General features: G+C 46.1%; 1 protein-coding gene across 3 annotated transcripts; it reads left to right on the top strand.

Annotated features, from left to right (window-relative positions):
* Window positions 1–12178: 12178 nt before the first annotated feature.
* Window positions 12179–19717, top strand: ZBTB18 (zinc finger and BTB domain containing 18). Of its 3 annotated transcripts, XM_056344240.1 has the most exons (3): window positions 12179–12483; window positions 13638–13721; window positions 15853–19717. In XM_056344240.1, the coding sequence occupies exons 2-3, from the start codon at window positions 13709–13711 to the stop codon at window positions 17433–17435; spliced, it is 1596 nt and encodes a 531-aa protein (XP_056200215.1). In that variant the 5' UTR covers window positions 12179–12483; window positions 13638–13708; the 3' UTR covers window positions 17436–19717. The 3 variants fall into 3 exon arrangements, with proteins under 3 accessions (XP_056200215.1, XP_056200216.1, XP_056200214.1); XM_056344241.1 differs by lacking the exon at window positions 13638–13721; XM_056344239.1 differs by lacking the exon at window positions 12179–12483 and having other exon boundaries at window positions 13224–15759.
* The last annotated feature ends 3715 nt before the right edge of the window (window positions 19718–23432 follow it).

A 23432-nucleotide genomic window follows, 5' to 3' on the forward strand; every position in this document is an offset into this window, starting at 1 on the left:
GGCTCCAGAGGTGAAAGCAGGAGGTATGAAACCCACTGCCTGGCACAAAAATCAGCTTCACTGTGCAGGGAAGTGGGACTGATGGATCTATACGGGGCAGAGATGAAGGGGTACGCAGTCGATGTGATGCCGACAGCTGAGCAGAAGTTGTACCGTGGTGGGGCTTGTGCAGACGTTTCCTCCTGGATGACCAGGGGGATGTCCAGCCGCCACCCTGTCAGGCAGCAGCAGTCATTCACGCACAGCCTGCGCTCCCATGGCATTTCATTTGCTTTGGAAGCTTCTCTCTGCCCTGGCACTTTTTCAGTCATCATCAATCACTAACGCTTCTGCATGCCGTCTCCGGATTTTACGAAGATGGGTCCACAATCCCCCCACTGTGCCCCCAGCTGCAGCCATCCGCAGGGGTGAGCCCACACAGAGCCAGCACGGCTGGCGGTGGTCATGGGGGCTAGGGAAGGCAAGCGCAGGAGGAGGAAGATGAAGAGCAACACTGTGACCCCAACTTGACCATTCACACAGACTCAGGAGGTGGGTCTAGCTTCTTCTAGAGTGCATGTGCAGAGCTAAAAGCTCTGAAGGTTCACACAGACTTGACGGGAAGGAAAATTTGAATTTTTCTAAACACAAAGTCCCTCCAAAAAGAGTCCGCGCTGGAACGTGGGCAGCCGAGTCCTACACAAAGCGAAGAGCCAGCATTCAGGTTTTCTTTCTGCTCTTCTATGTGCCCCAGGAAAAACAGGTACAAATCAACTGCAGGGTCCCACTACCAGTACTACCAGTGTTGCATCCTGGAGGTCGCTCCTCAGAGTCCACACAAAAGGTAGGCAGGGCTCTTGGCGAAGCCACCGCTTAGGAGGTTCTAGTACCAAAGTGAGTCTGTGAACTTTTGTTTCAGAGGCCCCTGTGCTAAACTGGGTGCCCAGCAAGGTTAGGAGAGAGGAGCCTGTGAGGAGCCTTTTCTGGCAAGCTGCCGTGCCTGGGGAGCGGGGGCAGAAGGGCTGCGAGGGGGCACGCTCTCCGTGTCCGCGAGCGCCCTGCACCAAAGCAGGGAGCTCAAAAGATGCTCTCACCATCTCTTGCAGGCACCGAAGGCTATGCTTATACACATCAACCATTTTCTTTCCCTATACTGCTGAACTTCTTCTAACCTTAGCTTCACCTCTGCCTCCCATTCTCCTTTTCTTTCTCCTCAGCTCTTCTTTCCACATCCCTCCCTTACCTTTTACTCCCTCTTTTACTTTTCCTTCTTCCCCATACATCCCCAGGTGGGTGGGGGTGTCATTTGGGGTTTTTTTTCTTTCTTTGTTACAGGGAAACAAGGGGACTTCTGAGTTAGGAAGCCAGGATGTGGAGTTCTAATAGCAGCCTGACACCTATTTACCACCTGAAAAAAAAAAAAAAATCCACCTCCCCATCCATCTCCGCTTTCTCATCTGCAGAGTTGAGATGATAAATGCCAACTGCAAAGACAGTTGGCTGTAATAGTTAATGTTTGTGCAACACTTCACATGTCTAACCATTGTATCCCATCTCCACCACCAGGAACAGGCGGAGCTGCTGCCACTGCCACCCAGGCTGTCTCCGAGCGTGATGATTAATGAGCTCGCAGCCCTATTTTGCTGTTGAAGTTAATGTTGCTTCCTGAGGGCAACGCGCTTGAGGAGAGAATTTGCAGCAGTCCATACGCTATATTGATTCAAAATGCCACTGTATGTCTTAATTAGCTTTTAACCATTAAAAAATGGGGCTGGAAATGAAAATGGCACATATGCTTATGCGGCACATGTCTGTACCAAAAACGTGAGTGTTAGGTCCAGTTACGGACCTGTGTGCTCATCCTCCACTGGCACTTAAACCCATCTTTGTGGCAGTTAATACATTTCCATGGCTTTTCTTTTTGTTAGCTTTATGCCAAATATCCACTTACATCTATTTTCAAGCCTTGAGGGATGTATTTTTTTCACCCACCCACGCTATCTTTTGAGAGTTATAACGTGCTAGAAAAGTTTAATTTTGCAGATTTGTGGTTTAGGAGCTAACGTGAAGGAAAGGGCTCCCTTGGGGCTGGGAAGAAAGCGGTGTGCTGGGATGAAAGGCTGCACCTCGACCCCTCCTTTGCACCACCAAAGGGTTTCATTGATAAGATGCTCAGTATTTCCTAACCCGTATGGGATTTATCCTTCAGCATCTGCATAGCAAAGGGCTGGCTGAAGCTATCTCCTGATCAGGAACAAGTCATTCCTGAGAACGCCTGGAGGACAAGGCAGGGTATTTTATACTTTAAAGAGGATGAAAAGAGAATTACGGGCCATCTACCAAACTTTATTTCTCACACAAATACAGGAGCAAACAACTAAACATTTAAAAACCACCTGGAAGGCCACGAGCATCGGTCCAGGCTGATTTATCACGAATGGAGCATGTTAAACAAATCCAGATCCTCTCTGAGACAGGTCAAAAAGCCTGGAGAGAAGGGGAGGTAATCTAGCCACACCTTGCCTTAGCCAGGCTGTTTACCTTGCCCTACCTGATGCTCTTGTCACTAAACCAGGGAACATGGCTAAGCCAAAACTAACCAGTTGTAGCAGGACGGGCTAAAAAGCCACCACACAGGGGATCATTACCAAAAAATTCCCTGCCAAACTGAAGGGTGACGCTGAGTCCAGTTCTCTAGGTAGCTGTCCTAGATTTGATACAACTCAATTTTATTTTTTTTTTTGTTAACAATACAGATAAACAGATTAAAAGTATAACTCTTAAATCTGCAGATGACACCAGCTTGGAATGAGCTGCAAGCATACCAGAGGAAAGATTATAATTCGAAATGGTTCTGGCAGATTGGAAAATGGCCTGAAAGAGCTGGGTGCAAGTCAGAGAGGATGAAAGCAAAGTTTTCTGCTTTGGTAGGGATAAGAAAATGTGCAAGGGCAGGATCCACAGCCAGGGCATGGCCAAGAAGGATATGGACCAACTAGAAGAAGAAAACAATGAAACAAAATGTGAGAAACATGACCTACAAGGCACATGTAGGGCTGCTTAATTTAAAGAAGACCAGGCTGGATGAGGTATGATGGCTGACTGCCAGCGCATGAGCTATGCAGGTACAGAAGAACCAAACTCTTCTGCGTGGCCACTCCAGGTAGGACAATAAGTAACGGGCTTCTTATAGTACTTGCAAGACAATACCAGGAAAAGCCATATCTCTGGGAAGGCTGATGGAGCAGTGGGAAGGATTGCCTGGGTGGACGGTGGGGTCTCCTTTACTGGAGATTTCCCAGAACAGGATGGACCAGCATTTCTCAGAAACAGCCCAGATACAGATGATCCTGACAGTGATCCAGGCAGGGAGATGAACTAAGTGATCGCTTGAAATTCATTCAATTTTATTTTATTTTTTTTTTTAAATTTCTATGTTACCCATGGGAGGTACAGAACTACTTTGTGTCTCAGCTCCAGACCACTGAAACAGAAGTATCAAGGGCCAAATTAAACAAATCAATGAAAATGACTTGCATTGAGCTTGGCTGTCTCAAACTAGTTAATCACTTGGGGTTTGCAACTCATACAATTTATCATCTGTGCCTGCTTTATCACCAAAAGCAGATATTTGACAATCACAGTGTGGAGGAAATCAGATATTGTCATGACTGAATGCTCTTAAATGCATTTAAAGCTTTACAGACTAGTTAGACATAATGTATATTTTAAATTCTTGAAACCAGCAAAAGATCAGATTGAGGAAGGAGAGAAAGATGGTAGAACAGTGACACTGTGCAAGTTAGTTTAAATAAAGAATCTTATCAAATCCACTGACTACTTGTTCACATCTGTCCAAATATAACTTCTGCCATATGTCCTACTATATAAGTCAGCTTGGAGGCAGGACACTTCCCTAAGCAGCAATTCACTTCCTGAGTCTGCTCTATCTTCTGGAGAATGGGGCGGGGGGAGGGGGGGGGTGGGGTGGGGGGGGATGATACATCACAGAAAAATCTGAGAAACAAAAAACAAAATAACCTTCTAAAAGCCTCTGGGAAATAACAATCCTTTCTCTACCCTAACAGTTTGCGTAGCTGAATCTTTTGTCTTCTTGTGCATTAGGAAGAGCAATCAAGGAGGTGCTGTTCTTACCACCAGCTGCCTCTGAGGAAACCAGGTGCCTGGTTTTATTTCACCTTTTTCAGTTTGCCAAAGTGGTAAATAACACCTCGCCAGTCACCCCAGCGACCATCCTCCCATCATGGAAACACAGCTCATGGCTTCAACCTCTCCGAGGTTCCGAGGTCAGACTCCCAGCTAGGGCCAGTCCATCGCTCCACCAGTTTGGGGTCTGCAGGGGCTCTGGTGACACCCAGGCAGCACCCAGAGGGTGCACCCCAAGGGGACACCCAGCCCTGCCCAGCCGAGATGCTTCCCGATGGGAGCCTTCAGCTGGTAGCTCCGGATCAAAAGTTATCGGCATCAAAATCCCATTTCAGATACCAGAAAACTCCTTATGGGTCTAAGAGTTTAATTTTCATTTAAACATCAATAAATAGAGGCATAAAGGTTTAAGATGAATTATGTAAGCCCTTTAGCCATAGCCATTATATTCTGCCACAAAAATGAGCTGCTGTTCTCACTTTGTTTTATGGGCTTACTGTAGCCTGTTGTTATTGTAGCTGCCAAATAAAAACCAGCAAACCATGCAAATGAAAATATAATATTTTATGCTTTCATAGTCAGGATAAACCAGCATGTGCAGTTTTAGACAAGGGTGGTGGGGTGGTTTTTTTTTTTTTTTGCAGTCTGTAGTGTTACGCCCCTGCCCTGGGAGCCCCTACGAGCGGAGAGCAGCAGCGGCTCCTCGGTGGAGACTCCTCGGTCAGCTGCTCTTCTGTCTCCAACCGCAGCACCACCACAAGGTCACAGGCAAGGGAACACACGCCAGCTTCCTGACGGTACGAAGAAAGGGTGGATTACAGGTCCTTTCACAACACTGGAAAGTCCCCTTGCTTTAAAAATAATCAGGTTTTTTTCAACTCTAACTTCTCCCAAGCCCCCTCATTCCCTGATGGGAACACACACCCCACCAATTTGCTCTGAGCCACGTGTTTCTTGAGGGTCTGTCACGCAGAAAACACGCCAAGAGAGAAAGCCACACGAAGTAATCATGGCAGGGAATCGCCGAAGCCAAGTGGTAAAAGCGCATGACTGCGCACAAGAAATACCTGGGACAAAATGTGCACTCAGAGAGGGGGAAAAAGAAGAGCAAGAGGGAACCAAGTCACGGACGGAGTCTTATTCATGCAGTGTAAAAACCAAGGCTGTTAGCATGAGTTAATGCACTTTCAAGCTAATTACAGCAGAGCATAGCAACTACGTCAACAACAGAACACTGGAAATATGAGCAATGGACGAACATGTCACATCTAGTCCATAACTTTTCTACCCAGAACTGAGATTCAAAGATTGTCTCCTTCACCTTTGCAACATCTTGTCTCTTTCTTTTGTCTGTCTCAGTTTATTTTCATAGTCACATTCACTGGTGATAACATTTTATATTTTGTGCTTCCTAGTGGGAGCTATGCTGGATGCTGACACCCACTCTTGTGCAGAGATTTTTGCATATTTTTTTTCTCTCTTCCACCCGTTTTACACAAGATGGTAACATATGGCCTTGGGTGATTAAATGATTTAGTGAATGAACTGAGCAGAAAAAGCAGGCTGATTGGAAGAAGACAGCTTCTGTTTAGGCATAAATGTCTTTGTAATCTGTAATGATAGGAAAGAAATTACAGAAAAAGCATAAGACAATTTAATTGGGTTTTGGTAAATATTGTATTTTTCAGGTCTGCTTTAAGTATAGTGAATTAATAGTATAGCGGCTATTACTTATTTTGCTTCTGCAGCATGTCCTTGTGGAAGGGGCACCCCTCAAATGTACACAGATGCGTACACCCACACAAGCATATAAAGAGAGAAAAATTCAGCAAACGATTTTGTAAAACTAAGTTGGCATTTTATTTATTAACTTCTGAACAAGGCAATCCTATAGAACGTGGTGTTGGCCACCATGCCAGTTGAAAAAGCTTCACACCTTCGAGTTTTCTCAGAACAACTCTGACGACAACACCCAGTCACAGCTACGCAACCTCAGCAGGAATCGCAGAAGGTTTTGTGGAAGATACCTAGATACCTCCTGGACATCCCACCCAGTGCACCTCTGCCACTGCAGGGGCTCGGGGCACAAATCAGCAACCACTCCTGCTCCCTTCCATCCAGGGCGTCATCATTTGTGTCTCTGGTCTTTTCGAACTCTAGGTTTTGCATTTGTTATATCTGTTTGGGGAAATACTTGTGTGTTCTCAGGAGTGTGCGGTGGCGCATGGTGTAGGTCTGTCCTGGACCAAGCATCTGCTTGTGGTTGGCCAGGGTTGTGGGAGACTGCACTCCAGCAGCCAGGTGCTCCTAGGCTGGAAATCTGAAGCCAACTCCTTTGTATCCGAAACAAGCTGCCTTTTGAGGGAGAACATTCTTATTCTGGTTCCAGTGACGGTGTGCATATCATTAGTACCTAACAAACAACTCCAACACAATTCCAGTTCACGTCTCCACCCACGAGGCTAATTCCATTCTGATCAAATTTTTACGCAGAGCCTTGAAATTGTTTTGGGACATCACAAAGAAGCCACTGATCTCGGTAATTACCCCCGTGTGAAGCAGAAGCTGTAGCTTAAAGCTAAGTAAATCTACACTCCAGAAAAGGACAGCTGGACCTAAAGAAAGTGTACCATCAGTGGTGCCCGTCCTCAGCTTGCGGCGTGAAAGCTAGCGGCCACCTCGGTGATAAATCTCAGTGCCCGGTGCTCCTTCTTTGCGTGACAGTATTTGAGGGGAGCGAGACAATTTTGGCCCACGTGCTAAGAAAAACTCTTAGCTGAGCACATCCCGGTGGCTCACCCAGCATAGCTAGGGCCGGTAAGAATTACTGATCCAGTCAGGCGCTGGCACAAGAAGATGCACATTTAGCCAATTCATGCAAAGACTGTATTATATTACCTTGGCACTTCCTCAGCACTGGTTCTCCAGAGAGAAAACTCAGTTCCACGGTGACATCAGCTGAACTTTAAGTGTGATGGCAGCTCCAAAACTACTTAACTTTTAATTTTTCTGAAAACCAGACTGCTATTAATTAAGTTTCACTACAATTACAAAGGATACATATATTTAAAAAAAATAATAAATCAAGAACGCCACGATCACAAGTCTTAATTTTCACTTTTCTGGGATTCATAACCCTGGAGATACTTGCTGCTACACCTCCAGTCCTGTCAGTCAAAGCATTCTGGGAGAGTTTTAATTTACCAAGGAGGGGTACCCACTTCCCATTATCCTAGCGATGAAAACAGCAGTCACGCATATGGGTGACGGTATCTGGTCCAAAAGAACCTGTAGAGCATAAACCTGGGATAACTGACTACAGATGAGCAGTTTTTGCGGTCTGTTTCTTTTTTTTCCATGGAGAACAAAATGGATGGTATGTACGGTAATTAGCACAGCACAGCTCTACAATTTGAAGGGAATGTAGAAAATTGTGTTATAGCAGGTGTAAAAAAGAAATATTAAGGGCCAAATTTGCAGCTGTGTTGTGTTAACATCTAAATCTATGGCTCTGGACCCGAACATCATGCAGGCACCTTTGACCTTTGTCGGCGCAGGTTCTTCTGCTGGACCATCCCCAAGAAGAGTTTCCAAGAGCCCATAGTATCACTCAAGCTCCAGAAACAAATGCAACGAAGACATTTTGAGGCTTGCAGGCAAAGCTGGCATCTGCAAAGCAGCTTGCCACTTATTAATCAATCTTGAGCAGCAACAAACAATACTGGGAAATTCACCACACAAACCATTTTAGAAAAAACGCCAGGAAACCTCAATGTTCTCAGATCAGAGGCGAGCAGGGGCGGGGGGCGGGGCTCTACCAGAGCTGCAGGCACTCCTGTAGCACCACATTGCAACGTCAGCACTGGTTATGAGCCAAAGGCCTTCAGGCTTGCTTGTTGCCTGGAGGATATAAATGAAAGTCAGCAGGTGCAAAGGTGCAAGAAGTGCAAATTGCATCATGTCTTTCTAAACCGTGTTTGTGCAGTAAATGAGACTCATTTCTTTCCACACTATATCAAGAACATTTTTATTTTCTTTGGCTTATGGACGTCTTAGTTCAACTTGCGTGTGTGTTCTCTACGGTACCTTGGGATGCCTGAGGTGATTTATAAATATGTGGCGAGACCAGGTGTGTTGCCAGATGTTTCTGTCCCTTTACAACAAGCCTTCACCATCCCTTCCAACGGAACACCCGTCTCATATTATTTTTTCTAATAGAGGATCAACTGGACCACAGGGTATTTGTGAGTTTTCCCTCTATAGGGTTTCTTCCTAATTCACTTTTCTATCATCTTGTTTCCATATTTAAAATAATGCTAAGTCTTTAAACCTCTCTAAGTACTCCTTAAAAAAATTAGAGTTCCTTTCACATAGAGAAAATCGCAGACAAACGTCAACAGTTCCAGGTTTAAATCAATGAAGTCTGACTCACTGCCAAAAAAGATTTTTAATCTTAAAGTGTTACCTACACTCACTTTTTTTTTCCCCTGCTTCACTCCATCTCCTATTTAGAAACAGTAAAAAGTTGTTTTATTATAATAGCTGTATAAATGGTAATTGCGGATCATTCTCTTAAATATCACGGTAGTAAGGAATAACCTGTAGCCCCGAGGGCGAAGCAGTCTGAAGAGGCAAAAAGGACAAAGTGATTCACCCAAGGTCATATAGTCAAACAATAGAACGGAAAAGAAAATACAACCTGATCTAAGTAGGAGCCAGCACTGTAAATACTAGGTGAGGGGCAGTAAGATTTTTCTCAATATATCTTAAAATATTAGGAGGTAAGTTCGCATGTATGAGGAAGAATTAGAAGTGAACAGAATGTATAAAGAGTGAAATTTTATTTTAGGATTATTTTTAAATTGTGGGTCCTGTAAAAGTCTGTAAGGATCTGAGAAAGTCCATTTGCAAAATGTTCTCTTTCTCAAATAAATTCTTTGAATTTTTTCACATTAAGCAGCCTCAGTTTCCCCAGAGTTCTGTACCATGAGAATGACTAAACTGCCTCCCTCAGTAAAGCTGCACTTGCCTAAGTTAAGTATTCACAAAGTGAGGTCTTACTAACCGACCCTGAGCAGTTGGTGAGATGGCTTATACTAGGAAGCATGAGGCAGGATGCAGTTTAAAGATCTTGGAAAACACAGTTAATGTAATCATTTCAGGCATGCTCACTGACAGTTCAAATATATATGTCTGCGTAAGTTATTTGTATGTTTTTAGATTAAAAAAAACTTTAGAATTACTATCAACAGTACTTCCTATTAAAATACTTTCAACATTTATTTTTACAATTCAAAGAAAAAGCCGTGCAATAGTTATAGGGAAGACGTTCAAGAAATGATGGGCAACAGGGAACAGAGTACTGATTTTTCTTAGATGAAGTGATTATTAGCCCTGAGAAGACAATCAGGAAATATGAAGAGTCAGCATCTTAGCTGCTGTATCTTGAAGACAAGGACAAAACCCCATCGAGTTCCAGGTATAATGGAATATGGAACATGGTGCCAATGGAAAAAAAAAAAACCAACAACCAAACCACCAAACCTTAAAGATGGAATTGTGTCAGTACCTAAGACGGATTGAAACACTGTGATGCTAATAATTAAAAAATCCCACACTGGGTCCACATAAGCAATCAGTTCACCAAAGGAGAGAGAGAAAAGTAGTTTCTTCTGTACATATATATATATTTATTTTTTTATATATATATGGATGTAACACTTGAAGCATATGGACACCTAGATGCTAGCTGCTGTGTGATATACATAGCAGTGCTGTCAAATAAATTAGGCACAGCTAGAATTCAGTATGCTTCTTTGTAACGGTTTCATACTGCTGAAGAAGACTAAGTACGTGTCTTCATCTTTTCTATCTACTCAGCCAATTTTGGTTATTAATGCGCAACAGAGTTCTTTTTCTTTAAACTCTGAGACTCTGTTAGTGAGCCTTGTTTTCTTTGAAATACTTCCCCGTGTTAACTGTTTACCTGAAACTGAAGGGGAGATGGGGAAATACCCAACTCCTCGGATTAGTCTTTTCCTGAGGAAGAACTCAGCTCTTCAAAGCCAGCCTCCACTGCCCTATCCTAACGCACCATTAAGCTGTGGTATTCCCCAAAGCGGCTCTTCTGTCCTCAATCTGCCCATGAACCACCACAAGGTCCTCCAGAGCTCCTTTTCTCCCCAGGCACCATTCTTCCTACCACTGCCCAAGGAGCGGGCAGGCATGGGCACATCCCAAACGGCAGCAACCTGCTGGCACTGCTCCTCGCAACCTGCCCTGCCACGGTGGGAAGAACAATGATTACTGAGAGAAACCCAACGCTAGAGGTAGAAACTTTAGCCCAGGGCAGAGCAATTCATTAAGAGAGGAGCCAAAGCACACTCCCATTGCACTCTTGTTATGAATTCCTAACTGGCCTGTGCCAGCCACGGAGAAGCTAGGATATAAACCAAGGCATTAAAAAGGCAAATATTTATTCATGCCCATGAAGTGCCCCAGCCAAACTGAGTATACCCCAGGGATTTTTCTTTAGGGGTTTTGTACAAGAGCATGATATGTATCACCTAATTACCTACTAATGCATACTTCTAACTATCCAATCACGAACACTGTAGGGCAAAGCAACTATAGTTTTGTATGTCTTGCAGCAGCAGCATCCATCAGCATCCTTGTGGTTTATCTATTGATCCAGATATTTCTGTCACCAACTTCTGAAAAGTTATCAGGCATCAGCAACTTGTTTCTCTTAGATATGGATCCCTCAGTGCATTTTGTGAAAAGTTTCCTTACCTCAGACAATCCCTTGTTCTTCTTAGAAGGGGCAGGCGATGGATCTTGGGTCTTGAGATAGTAACACAGCAATTATATGCTAATAATATTCTTGGCTCTTAATGACTGCACTATCTCAGTAATTACATCACCCTCTCCATCCTCAACAGCCCTGTGATAGCACAGGGAGCATGATGGCCAGGTGGCGGGCCTGCCTGCTGCCCAACACATGTGGGTGGCAGCTGCAGGGAAACCCTTCGCAAAGCAGGACAGGACAGGGCTAGGCAGCTTCCTGAGGGTAGGCATGCCAGCCTGGCCACCAAGGCCCCCCCAGCCCGGCTGGGCACAAACCACGCAAACCCGCTGTGCATGGCCTCCAGGCAAAGGCAGCCCCACCGCCAGGGTGGCCAGTCAAGGGTGCAGGAACACACCAGAGGTGGCTGGCCTCACCCCCTCAGGGACAGCAGCCCAGCCTGGCCTGCCACACCAGGACACGGCCTCAGGGCCGGGACCTCAGCCTCGAAACCAGGACCTCAGCCTTGGAGCCAGGACCCTGGCTTCGCAGCTGGGACCTCGATCTCAGAGCGGGGACCTTGGCCACAGGGCTGGGACTCTGGCCTTGGAGCCGGGACCTTGGCCTCAGGGCTAGGACCCTGGCCCCGGAGCTGGGACCCTGACCTCGGGGCTGGGACCTCAGCCTCGGAGCTGGGACCCTGACCTCAGGGCCAGGACATAGCCTCAGGGCCAGACCCCGCCCTCGGCCGCACCTGCCGTCCCGCCATGCACCGCGCTAGCCCTCCCCCGCCCCCCCCCCCCCCCGCGCCTCAGCAACCGGCGAAAGGCTGCGGCCCGCGCGCGCCCTCAGGAGCGAGGCCCCGCCCCCGTCGGCCCCGCCCCAGCACTCGCCCCACCCGCCGGCCCCGCCCCCTCCCCGGGCTTGGCGGGGCCCCGCCCCCTTCCGCCACGGCTCCCCGCTGGGTCACGCCCCCTGCCTCGCCACGCAGCCGCGATTGGCGGCGCTGCCGGCCTTCCCGGGCCTCCCTCCTCCACTCAGCGCCCGGCGCGACCCGTCACTCATCGGCCAGGCGGCGCGGCGGTTGGCGGCGGCGGCGGCGGAGGCGGGCCGGGCTGTCACTCAGGGAGCGGAGTCCGAAGTGGGGAGCGGGGAGGGGGCGAACATCTGTCTGCCGCAGCCCGGGCCCGGCTGTGCCGCCGCCGCCGCCGCCGCCGTGCGTGCGCCCGCGCCGCGCCCGCCCGGCGCCCCCGCCCCGCCGCTCCCCCGGCCCCCGCCCCTCCCCCGCGCCCGGCCGCCCGGCCCCGGGCTCCGCGCCGTCTCCGGCCGTCGGTGCCATGGGGAGCCGCTGAGCGCGGGGCCCGCTTCGCTCCGCCGGCTGCCCCGCTCGCTCCTCAGCTGCCGGCAGGGGGGAGGCCGGAGGGGGGGGGGCGGCGGCCAGCGGGCGGGCGGGGGGGGGGGGCGAGGCGCGATCCCGGAGCGGCAAGTGAGCGAAGAGAGGAGCCGGCGGGCGGCGGCGGCGGGAGCGCGGAGACTTCGGGCCGCCGCGGAGTGTGAGTCCCGCTGCCCCCATCCCCACACACCCGCCGCGCCGGGGCCGGGGCCGGGGCCGCGGGGCGGGCGGAGTTGGCGGCGGGTCCGGCGGGGGGTGGGCGCAGCCGGGCGGGGGGGCGGGGGCAGCGCTCCCGGGCGGCGGGACAGGCCGGCCCGGCGCCGCTCACGGTTACTTTTCTTTTGTTGCCGCCGTGACCCGTGGGGCGGCTTTTCCTGCGGGCCGAGCCGCCGCTTCCTTCCCCGCGGGGCGGCCGCGGCGGGGGGAGCCGCAGCCGGGCGGGAGCAGGCCCCCGGGCGGCCGAGCCCGGCCTGAGGTGCCGGAGGACGGAGGAGGGGGGCGGCGAAAAGTTGCCGCCGCCCGGTGGGGATGGGGGTGGCCGGGCCCGCCGGGAAGTTGCTACGCGCCGCCGCCTCCCCCCGGCACGGCCCGGCCCCGGGCGGCTCGGTAGGGGCGGGCGGGGTGTGAGTGTCCCCCTGGGGGGGAGGGGGGGTCGGATCCCGGTTCGGTGCCCGCTGCCCGCCCGCCCAGCGGCGGGGCCGGCGGCCCGGGGACCGGGGAGCGCGGTAGCTGCCAGCCCGAGCCCCCGCTGGCGGAGCGCGGCGTGAGCGGAGCGGCGCGGCTGCGGCAGTGCCCGGCCCGCACCGCCACCGGGCGCCAGGTCGGGCCCCCCGGGGCTGGGGCCGCCGGGCTGGGGGCGGCTGGAGGGGTCCCCCCGGCTGGGCTGTGCTGCCGGTGCAGAAAGCGCTCCTCCAACTTAAAAGCAGGAGTGTTGCTGCGGCTACGGTAGAGCCCCATATGTTTAGGATTTTCTTTTTTTTTTTTTTTTTTTTTTCTCCCTCCCCGTTAGAAAGTTTGCAAAAAAAAAAAAAAAAAGAGACTTTGAAGTATTTTGTTTATACTAACAGAAGAGAAAAGTTCTCCTAAGAAAAAGCTGGTGGCAGGAGTGTAGAGGAGTAGCATATGGCATTAAAAGGAGCACAGCTGGAGGTAGCATTTCCATCTGAACATGATGTCAGAGCAGCTGACAGCCTGCCATCCCTCAGCCTTTTATTCTAACACACAGACAGGGAGTTAGTGTGTGCAGATCTGTGTGTGGAGAAGGTATCTCATTCCTCTCTAACATCATCTCCACTTTGCATCTGTCTCTCCTAGTCTGCTTTTTTTCCACCGATCTAACAGACCTGGAGCCAGCAAGACTCAGAGGAAAGGACTTAATCAGGTTTATGTGTACTAAAGGTAGGAGTAGCAATAGATTAGATACAGCATATTTCTGTTTTGGTGTGTTGTTTATTGAATTTCAGGGGAAAAAAAATCACATTACTTTTCTAACCAAGTTTAGAGGTAATATATGAAATTGAGTATTAAAGAGATAAGTGGACTTGGTCAAAAGGCTTGGGCTGCAGTTGGAGAGTATCAGTTCTTGGGCACATTGTTAGCGTTAACTTTAATGCATATCGTGAGAATGTCTTGGTTTGGAAGGAGGAGAAAGCAAGTTCATTCTTCATTTCTGACACCAAAACTGCAATGGATTTAGTGGCAAGCCTAAAGAGAATTCTGCTTTGTGTTCTTGTACTGCATCTTTTAAATGACTTTACGGGGGTTTTTAGTGAAATATGCAAAAGTGTCCTTTTTTTCAAGAAAGGACCGTTCTGGCTGAAATGTGTTTGTGGGGAAGTCTTTCATTAAACTTCACGGTTAAATATCCAGCAGCTCAGAACCATAGTAGCATACAGCTGTAGTGCTTCTGAAAGATAGAAATCAGTTATGTGTTTAAAAACTTTTGTACCCGGGAGAATGGCTTGACTGGTTTCCTCTTTTCTTTCTCGTGTGCAGCATTTGAAATCTTTTATTTCAGCATAACAATAATTATTTGAAGGAGTTTTTGTATTTGCGACTAATTTAGAACTTGTAGATTTGAGCTGCCTGAATTGGCCAGACAGCTGTAATCGCACTCCTCTATTCTTAATCTCTTTATCTGGGCAGCAGCTGCCATATGGCCACAGTCAGCTGGATCAGATGTTTATAAGCTTCCTTCTTCGTCCCTCTCTGTCCTTTCAGCCTCCTAATTTGATCACAGCTACCTTGTGAGCTGCCCTCCAATCTTTATTTTTAGCCCTCTTAAGGATTAGGATTGATGTTGGCTGTGGGGCACTTAAAGTGATTGTATTGTAAATCTTCGTGCTTTACTCTAGCAATGGTATTTTACAGAATATAGTAGGGGTTGTGTTGTAAGTTTTAGTACATCTTGGTTTGCAAGGGATGAGGATTTTACGATAATATGTGCCAGCCTGGAGAGCCACGATCTGCTTAAATGGTTTGGGAGACCATTGCTATCAATCACAGAAGAATAGATTAAGATAGGTTTTTGAGAGATTTTACTTTCCATTTGAGTTTTTTCTTCTCTACTTCTTTTTTAAGGTTTTTTTTTTCTTTGTCAACAAGGAAGGTGAATAGAAAAATACTTGGGTAAGAACAGTACTCAGGATACTGATTTTAAATATGCACACATGCACACACGCTCACGTTGAATGACTTTTTTTTTTTTTTTTTTTTTTTTTTAAGTTTGGTACTGCAAACTCTGCCTGGTGTGGGAGGGGAGGGAAATTTCTGTCCTTCTGCACAGGGGAAGCAGTGCTTGTTGGCGTTTTGGTTGTTAGTTTTCTCTTGTAAATTCTGCATGTTGGCAAAAAATGCTCATGTTCTATTGTACAGTATGGGGAAGGTTTAGAACCTGCAACTGTACTTACTACAAGAAGAAAACCACGCAAACTAAATTTCTGGAAATCTTGATTTTGCTGTTGATATAAATTGACACCCGTAAATAATTTTTATACTTTATGAATGTTAGACCCTCAGATTTGGCTATATTAGCATTTCTTCGTGCGCAAACCTCTCCTCTTACTACAATTTTACTTTGAAAAGAAGGTTGATGATGTGATTTATTTTTTTTTCTTTCTCCTCAGTGATCACTCAAACTCACTGTTTAAAAAAAAAAAATTTTTTTGGGGGGGGGGGGCGTCTGCCCTCCTAGGGACGCAATCTGGAGGAAGTTCCCTTAAAAAAAAAAAAAAAACAACAAAAAAACTGTTGAACAGATTTTATGAACAGCAGTGATACTTGAAAAAAATTACAAGTGTACCTATGCACTTATTAGAACGGCTTATTTACCACGGAAAGGAAATCGTAACATCAGTGATTGATGGGGGAAAGAGTTGCCATCCTACATGCGTGTTAAATAATCTTTGCGTGGTGCCAGTACCAGCATTCTGGCACTGTAAGTACGAGGCTTTTAGAGTGGAATAACTTGGATTCGTAAGTTCTGTGATTCCGACCTACGTTTAATTTTTTAAAATCTCGTTGCTTATAGGTTATGAAGACAGTATGGAGTTTCCTGACCACAGCAGACATTTGCTACAGTGTCTGAGTGAGCAGAGACATCAGGGTTTTCTTTGTGATTGCACTGTTCTGGTAGGAGATGCCCAGTTCCGAGCGCACAGAGCTGTACTGGCTTCATGCAGCATGTATTTCCACCTCTTTTACAAGGACCAGCTGGACAAAAGGGACATTGTTCATCTGAACAGCGACATTGTTACAGCCCCAGCTTTCGCTCTCCTGCTTGAATTCATGTACGAAGGAAAGCTCCAGTTCAAAGACTTGCCCATTGAAGACGTGCTAGCAGCTGCCAGTTATCTCCACATGTATGACATTGTCAAAGTCTGCAAAAAGAAGCTGAAAGAAAAAGCAACCACGGAGGCAGACAGTACAAAAAAGGAGGAAGACGCCTCAAGTTGTTCAGACAAAGTGGAGAGCCTCTCCGACGGCAGCAGCCACATGCCAGGAGACTTGCCCAGCGATGAAGACGATGGAGAAGATGAAAAATTGAACATCCTGCCTAGCAAAAGGGACTTGGCGGCTGAGCCTGGGAACATGTGGATGAGATTGCCCTCAGACTCAGCAGGCATTCCCCAGACTGGCGGAGAGGCAGAGACGCACACAGCAGCAGCTGGAAAAACAGTAGCCAGCCCCTGCAGCTCAACAGAGTCTTTGTCCCAGAGGTCTGTCACCTCCGTGAGGGATTCAGCAGATGTTGACTGCGTGCTGGACCTGTCTGTCAAGTCCAGCCTTTCAGGAGTTGAAAATTTGAACAGTTCTTATTTCTCTTCGCAGGACATGCTTAGAAGCAGCCTGGTTCAGGTGAAGGTGGAGAAAGAGGCTTCCTGTGATGAGAGTGATGTTGGCACTAATGACTATGATATGGAACATAGCACTGTGAAAGAAAGTGTGAGCACTAATAACAGGGTACAGTACGAGCCGGCCCACCTGGCTCCGATGAGGGAAGATTCGGTCTTGAGGGAGCTAGATAGAGAGGACAAGGCAAGCGATGATGAAATGATAACTCCAGAGAACGAGCGAGTCCAGGTGGAAGGAAACATGGACAGCAGCTTGCTCCCTTACGTGTCAAACATACTTAGCCCTGCTGGCCAAATTTTCATGTGTCCTCTCTGCAACAAGGTCTTTCCTAGCCCCCACATCCTGCAGATCCATTTAAGCACGCACTTTCGAGAGCAGGACGGGATCCGCAGCAAGCCTGCTACCGATGTCAATGTCCCGACCTGCTCATTGTGTGGTAAGACTTTTTCTTGCATGTACACCTTGAAACGTCATGAGAGGACTCATTCAGGTGAAAAGCCCTACACTTGCACCCAGTGTGGGAAGAGCTTCCAGTACTCCCACAACCTGAGCCGCCACGCGGTGGTTCACACGCGGGAGAAGCCTCATGCTTGTAAGTGGTGTGAACGCAGGTTCACGCAGTCCGGAGACCTTTACAGACACATTCGGAAGTTTCACTGTGAGTTGGTGAACTCATTGTCTGTCAAAAGCGAAGCACTGAGCTTACCTACTGTCAGAGACTGGACCTTAGAAGATAGCTCACAAGAACTTTGGAAATAAAATTTTTATATATATAAATAATATATATATAAATCTATATAGTTGTGGTACAGTCTAAAAGCAATCTTGTTTCCTTGAACTGAAAGTTTGGCTATTAGCTTGTTTTTGCACTTTAAGGCAGCATGAATATTTCACTAATTTAGCACTCCGATAAAAAATGAACTGTAGAGGTAATCCGACAAAGTAACAAATTACGGAGCGTTTTTTTTCCCCCTTTTTGGAATAGAAGCCAGCGGATACTTTACTTCTAAGGAATCTCCAATTCAAAAAATTTGGACGTGGCTTGATTTTCCCCAAAACACTGCGTTCTTTTAAGCTCTCGATCTGTTTCCTCTTAAAATCTGAATGTAGAAATCCTCTCCCAATTTTGTCAGTTCCTTTACATTTCTATAATTGCATGAGTCCTTTCTAGCTGTTGGAAACCTGAATGCTTTTAGACCCAAATGGAAAATTTCTGAAATGCTGGATTATCTATTTTTAAACAAGCGTTTGACTTAAAACTTATTATGGCAACTTCTGGATTTCTGACAGTTCCCACTGGAAAAAAAACACAAAAAAACACAAAACAAAAAACAACACAAAAACATAAAACAAAAACCCTGAGAGTACACTGGGATCACTGGGACTCTGTCTTACGTGAAGGTTTGCTTGGGATGAAAAAGGATATTGCAGCTTCAGCAGTGATGAACTGTGTGTTTAAAAAATGTGAATTACTGTTATTGTATACTGTAATTGATTACATGGGCCGGGGGGAGGTATCAAAGAACTTGGCAGGTTGTGTTGATGCTCTTAGTTGAGTCTTGAAAAGTAAATATTAACGCTACAGAAATGCATGATTTTCAGTATATTTTTGTCTTTGTTTGCATTGTATAACTTTAACGAGTGAGTTGAAAATTATTTAATTTCCTTAGGAAAAAAAACCGACACCGTTGAAAATGCCAGTGTTACGAAGAAGAGAAATGCACTGTTTTTATTTTATCTAATTTAAATTTACTTTCCCACTGTCTTTAAGTTGAGAAGAACTTAAGCTACGAGTCGCCGATTTAGCTACGTTAACAAGGAAAAAAAAAAAAAAAAAGAATGTTTACAACCAGGCTTCGAGATTTGCATGTGCGGTGTGCATTTACTAACCCCAGACCCCTTCTAATTGCACAGACCCCACGCCAGCTCCAACTGAGGTGCGTCCATTTCCCCAGATGAGCATTTGTAGGATTCCTGCTGCACCACTCCACCACAATAGGTCGTTCTTTTTTTTCCCCCCCGTTGAAAAGAGGCTGTGGACTGAAAAAAAAAAAGGAAAAAAAAGCCCGGGGCTGAAAGGCCTGGGAAGGCCTGAGTGGCAGGGGGGCCGGGGGAGGGCAGGGGGAGGACTATGCGTATCCAAGCAGCAGAGACTGCAGCCTGACGTGTGGTTTTAATGACCAACACGCAGGTCAAAAGCATTTTGCACAGTGTTTGTTTTCCTGTCTTGCACTTACAAATAAGGTCTATGGGAGTAGCATGGAAAACGTTTGCTGTTTTTTCCTTTTTTTTTTTTTTCCCCTTTTTTTTTTTTCTCTCTGCTTTTGTTTAAAATTTGATCGCCTTAACTACTGTAAACATAGCCTATTTTTGTGCTTAAGATACTGAATGGAAAACTCCATTGTGTATTGCTGGACTGTTTTGGAAATATTTGGTCAAATGTGTGTTAATTTGGCTGTAATGGCATTTAAAACAAAAAAAAAAAAAAGCTGTGAAAATGGCCTTGGAGCGTTATCTTTAGTTACTTGAATAGTTTCTAGGTTTTAAAACTACATTCTTTTCTTAAGTTAGAGAAGACAATCAGTGTCTGAGGAAAATGGACTTTCTCTTGGATTTTTTTGTGGTCCTCGTGAGTGATTGCTTTTTTCCTTTCCTTAGTTTCACATTCTTCTTTTGTTCTAAAACTTAGACTGACATCTAGCTTTGACAATCATAGTATGTTTTATTTTCCTGAGGGGGGAATAACTTATAATGCTGTTTAGTTTTGTACTATTGGTGTGTTGGTGAATTTTTAAACTGTGTGCTAACTGCAATAAATTATATGAACTGAGAAATCAATTCCCTTGTCTTTTTTCCCTCTTTTAAATTATAGTTACGGAGTATTTTTTATAATGTGTAACTTTATTACTTTTGTACAGACTTCTATTGCTAACTGTGTATGGAATATGTTTTCAGTATGCTTTTGAGCACTTTGTTGCTAACGTACATATTTACATCTCACTTAACATTTAAAAAAATTAAATGCTTGTGTTTTGAAAGCATTTCTCTGTGTGTAGCTCTCGATCATTCTGTAGAGGTATTTTTTTATTATTATTTTTTTTCTTCCCCAAAGACTTTTGCAGAAGCGGTCTATTAAATTCCTGAAATGTTGCTGCCATGCAAATATCTGTGCAGACGCCCAGTTCCTTTTCTAATTTCACCCCAAGGAGCTCTCCCAGGCTCGCTCTTTTGTATTCAGTCTCTTATCAGAACAGTAGGGCAGAAGGCAACAACTTAATCTGAAGCGCTGGCTGGGTACAGACTGCCCGTCAACGTTAAGGTAGGCAGTCAAAATGTCCAAAAGACCGGTAATACATCCAAACTGTCTGGACTACAGAGGAAAATGGAAATAATCCTGAGTCCGTTTGGGGATTTCTCTTACGGACTAAACGTTTCTTAAAAAAAAAAAAACAAAAATGAAGCTTAGCGAGACCTTTGAAAAAGACCTGCTTTAGATGCTTGTTGCAGGATATACCCAGCATTCTTGTTTGAGGCCGCTCCATCCTAGGAACGAGACCAGCACTGCAGAGCCCGATGGGAATACGAAAGTAGAACTAAATTAGATGTCTGGAACGGAGACAGCAGGACCAATTTGAAGGGGAAAAAAATACCTGAATTTAAACATTTCATTACATTTGTCATCTGCCTAGGTACAGCTGAAGTTGTGCCTTGACCAAGTGAATCTCGACGCCTAATGCTATTCTGCTTGTCTTCCTGCATCTACGGTAATTTGTACCTAGCCAAAATTATCTTTTTCACTGTTTTTATAACTATTTTCAACCATCACTTGCTGTGTTTGGGGGTATTTTTTTGAGTTACTACAGCTATTTTGAAAACATTTCCTTTTGTCAATGTTAGCGTCTTCGGCCGCATAGGTTTCTCTTTTTCTAGCAGCAGCCCTTTCCTCTAGGCTTTCATACGGTGGAGTGTTATGTGTAGTTAAGGCACTTTAAAGTATCGTCAAGACTGGAAAATGGCTAATACTGCAGTTCCAAAATCCATGCAGCTGATGAGCTGTGGATGTGGCTCTAGGCACATTCACCATTTGTTCCCCAGCGTTAAGATTTCCAAGAATTGTAGCTTCCCGAATGAAGCTAGACTTAGAAGAAGCCCCTTCTTCAGAAGGGTAACAGGGAACACAACTTATCCATTAACGACAAAATAGTACAAAATAGCCTTTATACTTTAATCCGGATGGTTTATACATGTGCAGCACACGCTTGTGGCTGTCGGAGTGTTTCTGCAATGGAAAGACGAAACGTGCTCCTGTGTTGCTTCTCTCCACGAGCTTTAACGTACTGACTTACCTGAGTAGTCGTAACGTTTTGATCTTTCCTTTTTTTAGTTTTTATTTTTATTTTCTTAATACCGTCCCTAGATAACAAAGCACGAGAGAAAATTTTCTTTGCCTCGAGGGTACGTGGTGACACAATCCTCACCGTTCGTGTTGCCATGATGGTCAAAGGCAAATTGCAGGGATGGGAACTGCGCTCTGAACTTCACAGGTTCGGGAGGGTTTCCCTGACCACTGATAGCCATCGCTTTTTAACTGTGAGTACTTCTAGGCCAGGGCTCACAGGGAACATGCTAAATACTGTCATTCGGCTGGTTTTTTAACCACTGTGGTAGCTTAATATTCCTTATTTACGAATTATTTCTCTAAACTCAAGCTTAGGGGTTTGGTGTGACAGAGGCTTTTGAGTCAGGTGTAGCATTCTATAGACACCTACTCACTGAGACCTGCGCGTGTTTTAGGTGCAATTTGAAGAAGAACTTGGTAGGAGTTTAAAACAAAAATTTCTGGCTAAGGAAGGGAAGGGATCCTCATCACTCCTCCTGGCTCTTCTGCGTGAGGGTAAAAGCGGGTACCAAACAGTCCCAGACACTTCTGCTGAGCCTAAGCGAAACCCGCATATCCCTTGAAAACCTGCGTCGCCTTGTCAGAAGCCTAAATAAAATTTTAAAATTAATTTGTGAAGGGACAGATTCCCCGTGCCACCTCACCCCAGTGGCCGTGCTGGCTCACCTGCTCGGGAAGGACATCAGGACATCACCCTCCCCGCCGCCGCATACCCTCTGCTGTCCTTCTGCGGATAACGGATCAAGGGATTTGTCAGCCGCGAACTGACTCCCTCCCCTCCTAATTAATTCTACAAAAAATGGAAGTGTTCTAACTTTTTAATGGGCTCCTAACATACAACTTTGAAAATCTGTTTTCCCACCCTACTTTCAAAATTGAAACCCTGCACTCCCCTTTTTATGGTCAATGATGCTGCAGCCATTTGTAGCTGGGGAAAAACTTACAAGGGGGGGAAATTTTTACCTGCTCCCTCCCTCACTTTGAAACAATGCAAATTCCTTCAGGACAAAGGCGAAATATGTTTCGAGTCTGAAAAAATCCCCTAAAATTAGAAAACTGATTCTAAAATATTGTCATGTAGTCATCTGTAGCAGGGTTCTCAAACTTATACATTATTAACGCTATTTGTCCGTGTGATTTCCAAACTGAAATACTTCCAGGGAGTATGATCTTTTATTAAACAAATCCAACCAAAGCATTAAGGTGTTGTTTTGTGGGGTTTTTTTAGTGGGAGGGTAAACGTGAATTTTAACAGAACAATCTGGTATTTTTAAAGGGAGGAAAAAGTGATGCAAAAATCTTCTGGGGTCTTTCAACATATTCCAGTTCAGGAGCCCTTGCTTAATTTTTGCTGCACTTTGCTCTTATTTTAATCATGTCGTTAAATACAGTGAGTTTGGTAATAAAAAATATTTCCTAGATGGTGTGAATTTCCTATTTGTGTGAATGCTTTTGGGCAGAAGGTGGAAATGTTCCCTTTTGCTGGTGAACGAAGACAGTCACAGCAAGGAGAGCCCTGCTTATTAAAACCCACAGTCAGCAGTTCCTGCTAGTGTGATAAAATTCAGCTAAACCTTTTAATGTATCTTACCCATGAGAGATTATGTCCTTTTCGGAAAGATTATCCATTTTAGTCTCATAGGCTCAAAAAGCAGCATTAATTTGAACCGATTGTCACATCGAGATGCTCTCGGTGCAAATAGCATGCTGCTTACCCTACTCTGCCGGAGCAGGAGAGGGGTGAGCCTCCTGCGCAGCCAGGCACACCGCAGCCAGCGGGGCTACGGGCTTCGCTGTAGCAGCGACAGCAAACTCCACAGAGGGTTCCAGTGGCAGAGATGTTAGCCAAAAAAAAAAAAAAAAAGTTGGGTTTGCTTTTTTTTTTTTCCCAAAAAGAATCCACGTTTGACCCTGAGTATTTCTCTTACATTGGAATTCCTTGCGTTGGTTCCTATTTCAGGTGAAAAGAACTTGCCTGGGCTGTCTGCTCATTAACCTCTGGGTCCATTTTGCTCTAATTTAGTTTTCTTTCCCTCTTTTTCCTTAGAAGACAGTCTCACCAGCCTCTTTGCCTGGAACATACACAGTTGTCACTCTCAATAACTCCTCACCATTAACCGTTTGGAGTGGGGGGGCCACGAGCGCTCGCCCCTGTGTGAAGCCACTGCCCTGGCTGGGGCAGCCCTTGTGCCACCCCTGTCACCCTGGGGCCAAATTTTCTTTCCTTTCTGAGATTTTACAGCCTGGCTCTGACAAGCTGGTGCTTGGGGCGACAGGGGAGAACGTATGCAGCCTAGCCTTGGAGCTGAAATTTCCATGTGACTGGGGATTTGGGGGATCGCAGGGAACAAATAAAT

Source organism: Falco biarmicus, chromosome 6 (assembly GCF_023638135.1).
Source record: "Falco biarmicus isolate bFalBia1 chromosome 6, bFalBia1.pri, whole genome shotgun sequence".
Lineage (NCBI taxonomy): Eukaryota > Metazoa > Chordata > Aves > Falconiformes > Falconidae > Falco > Falco biarmicus.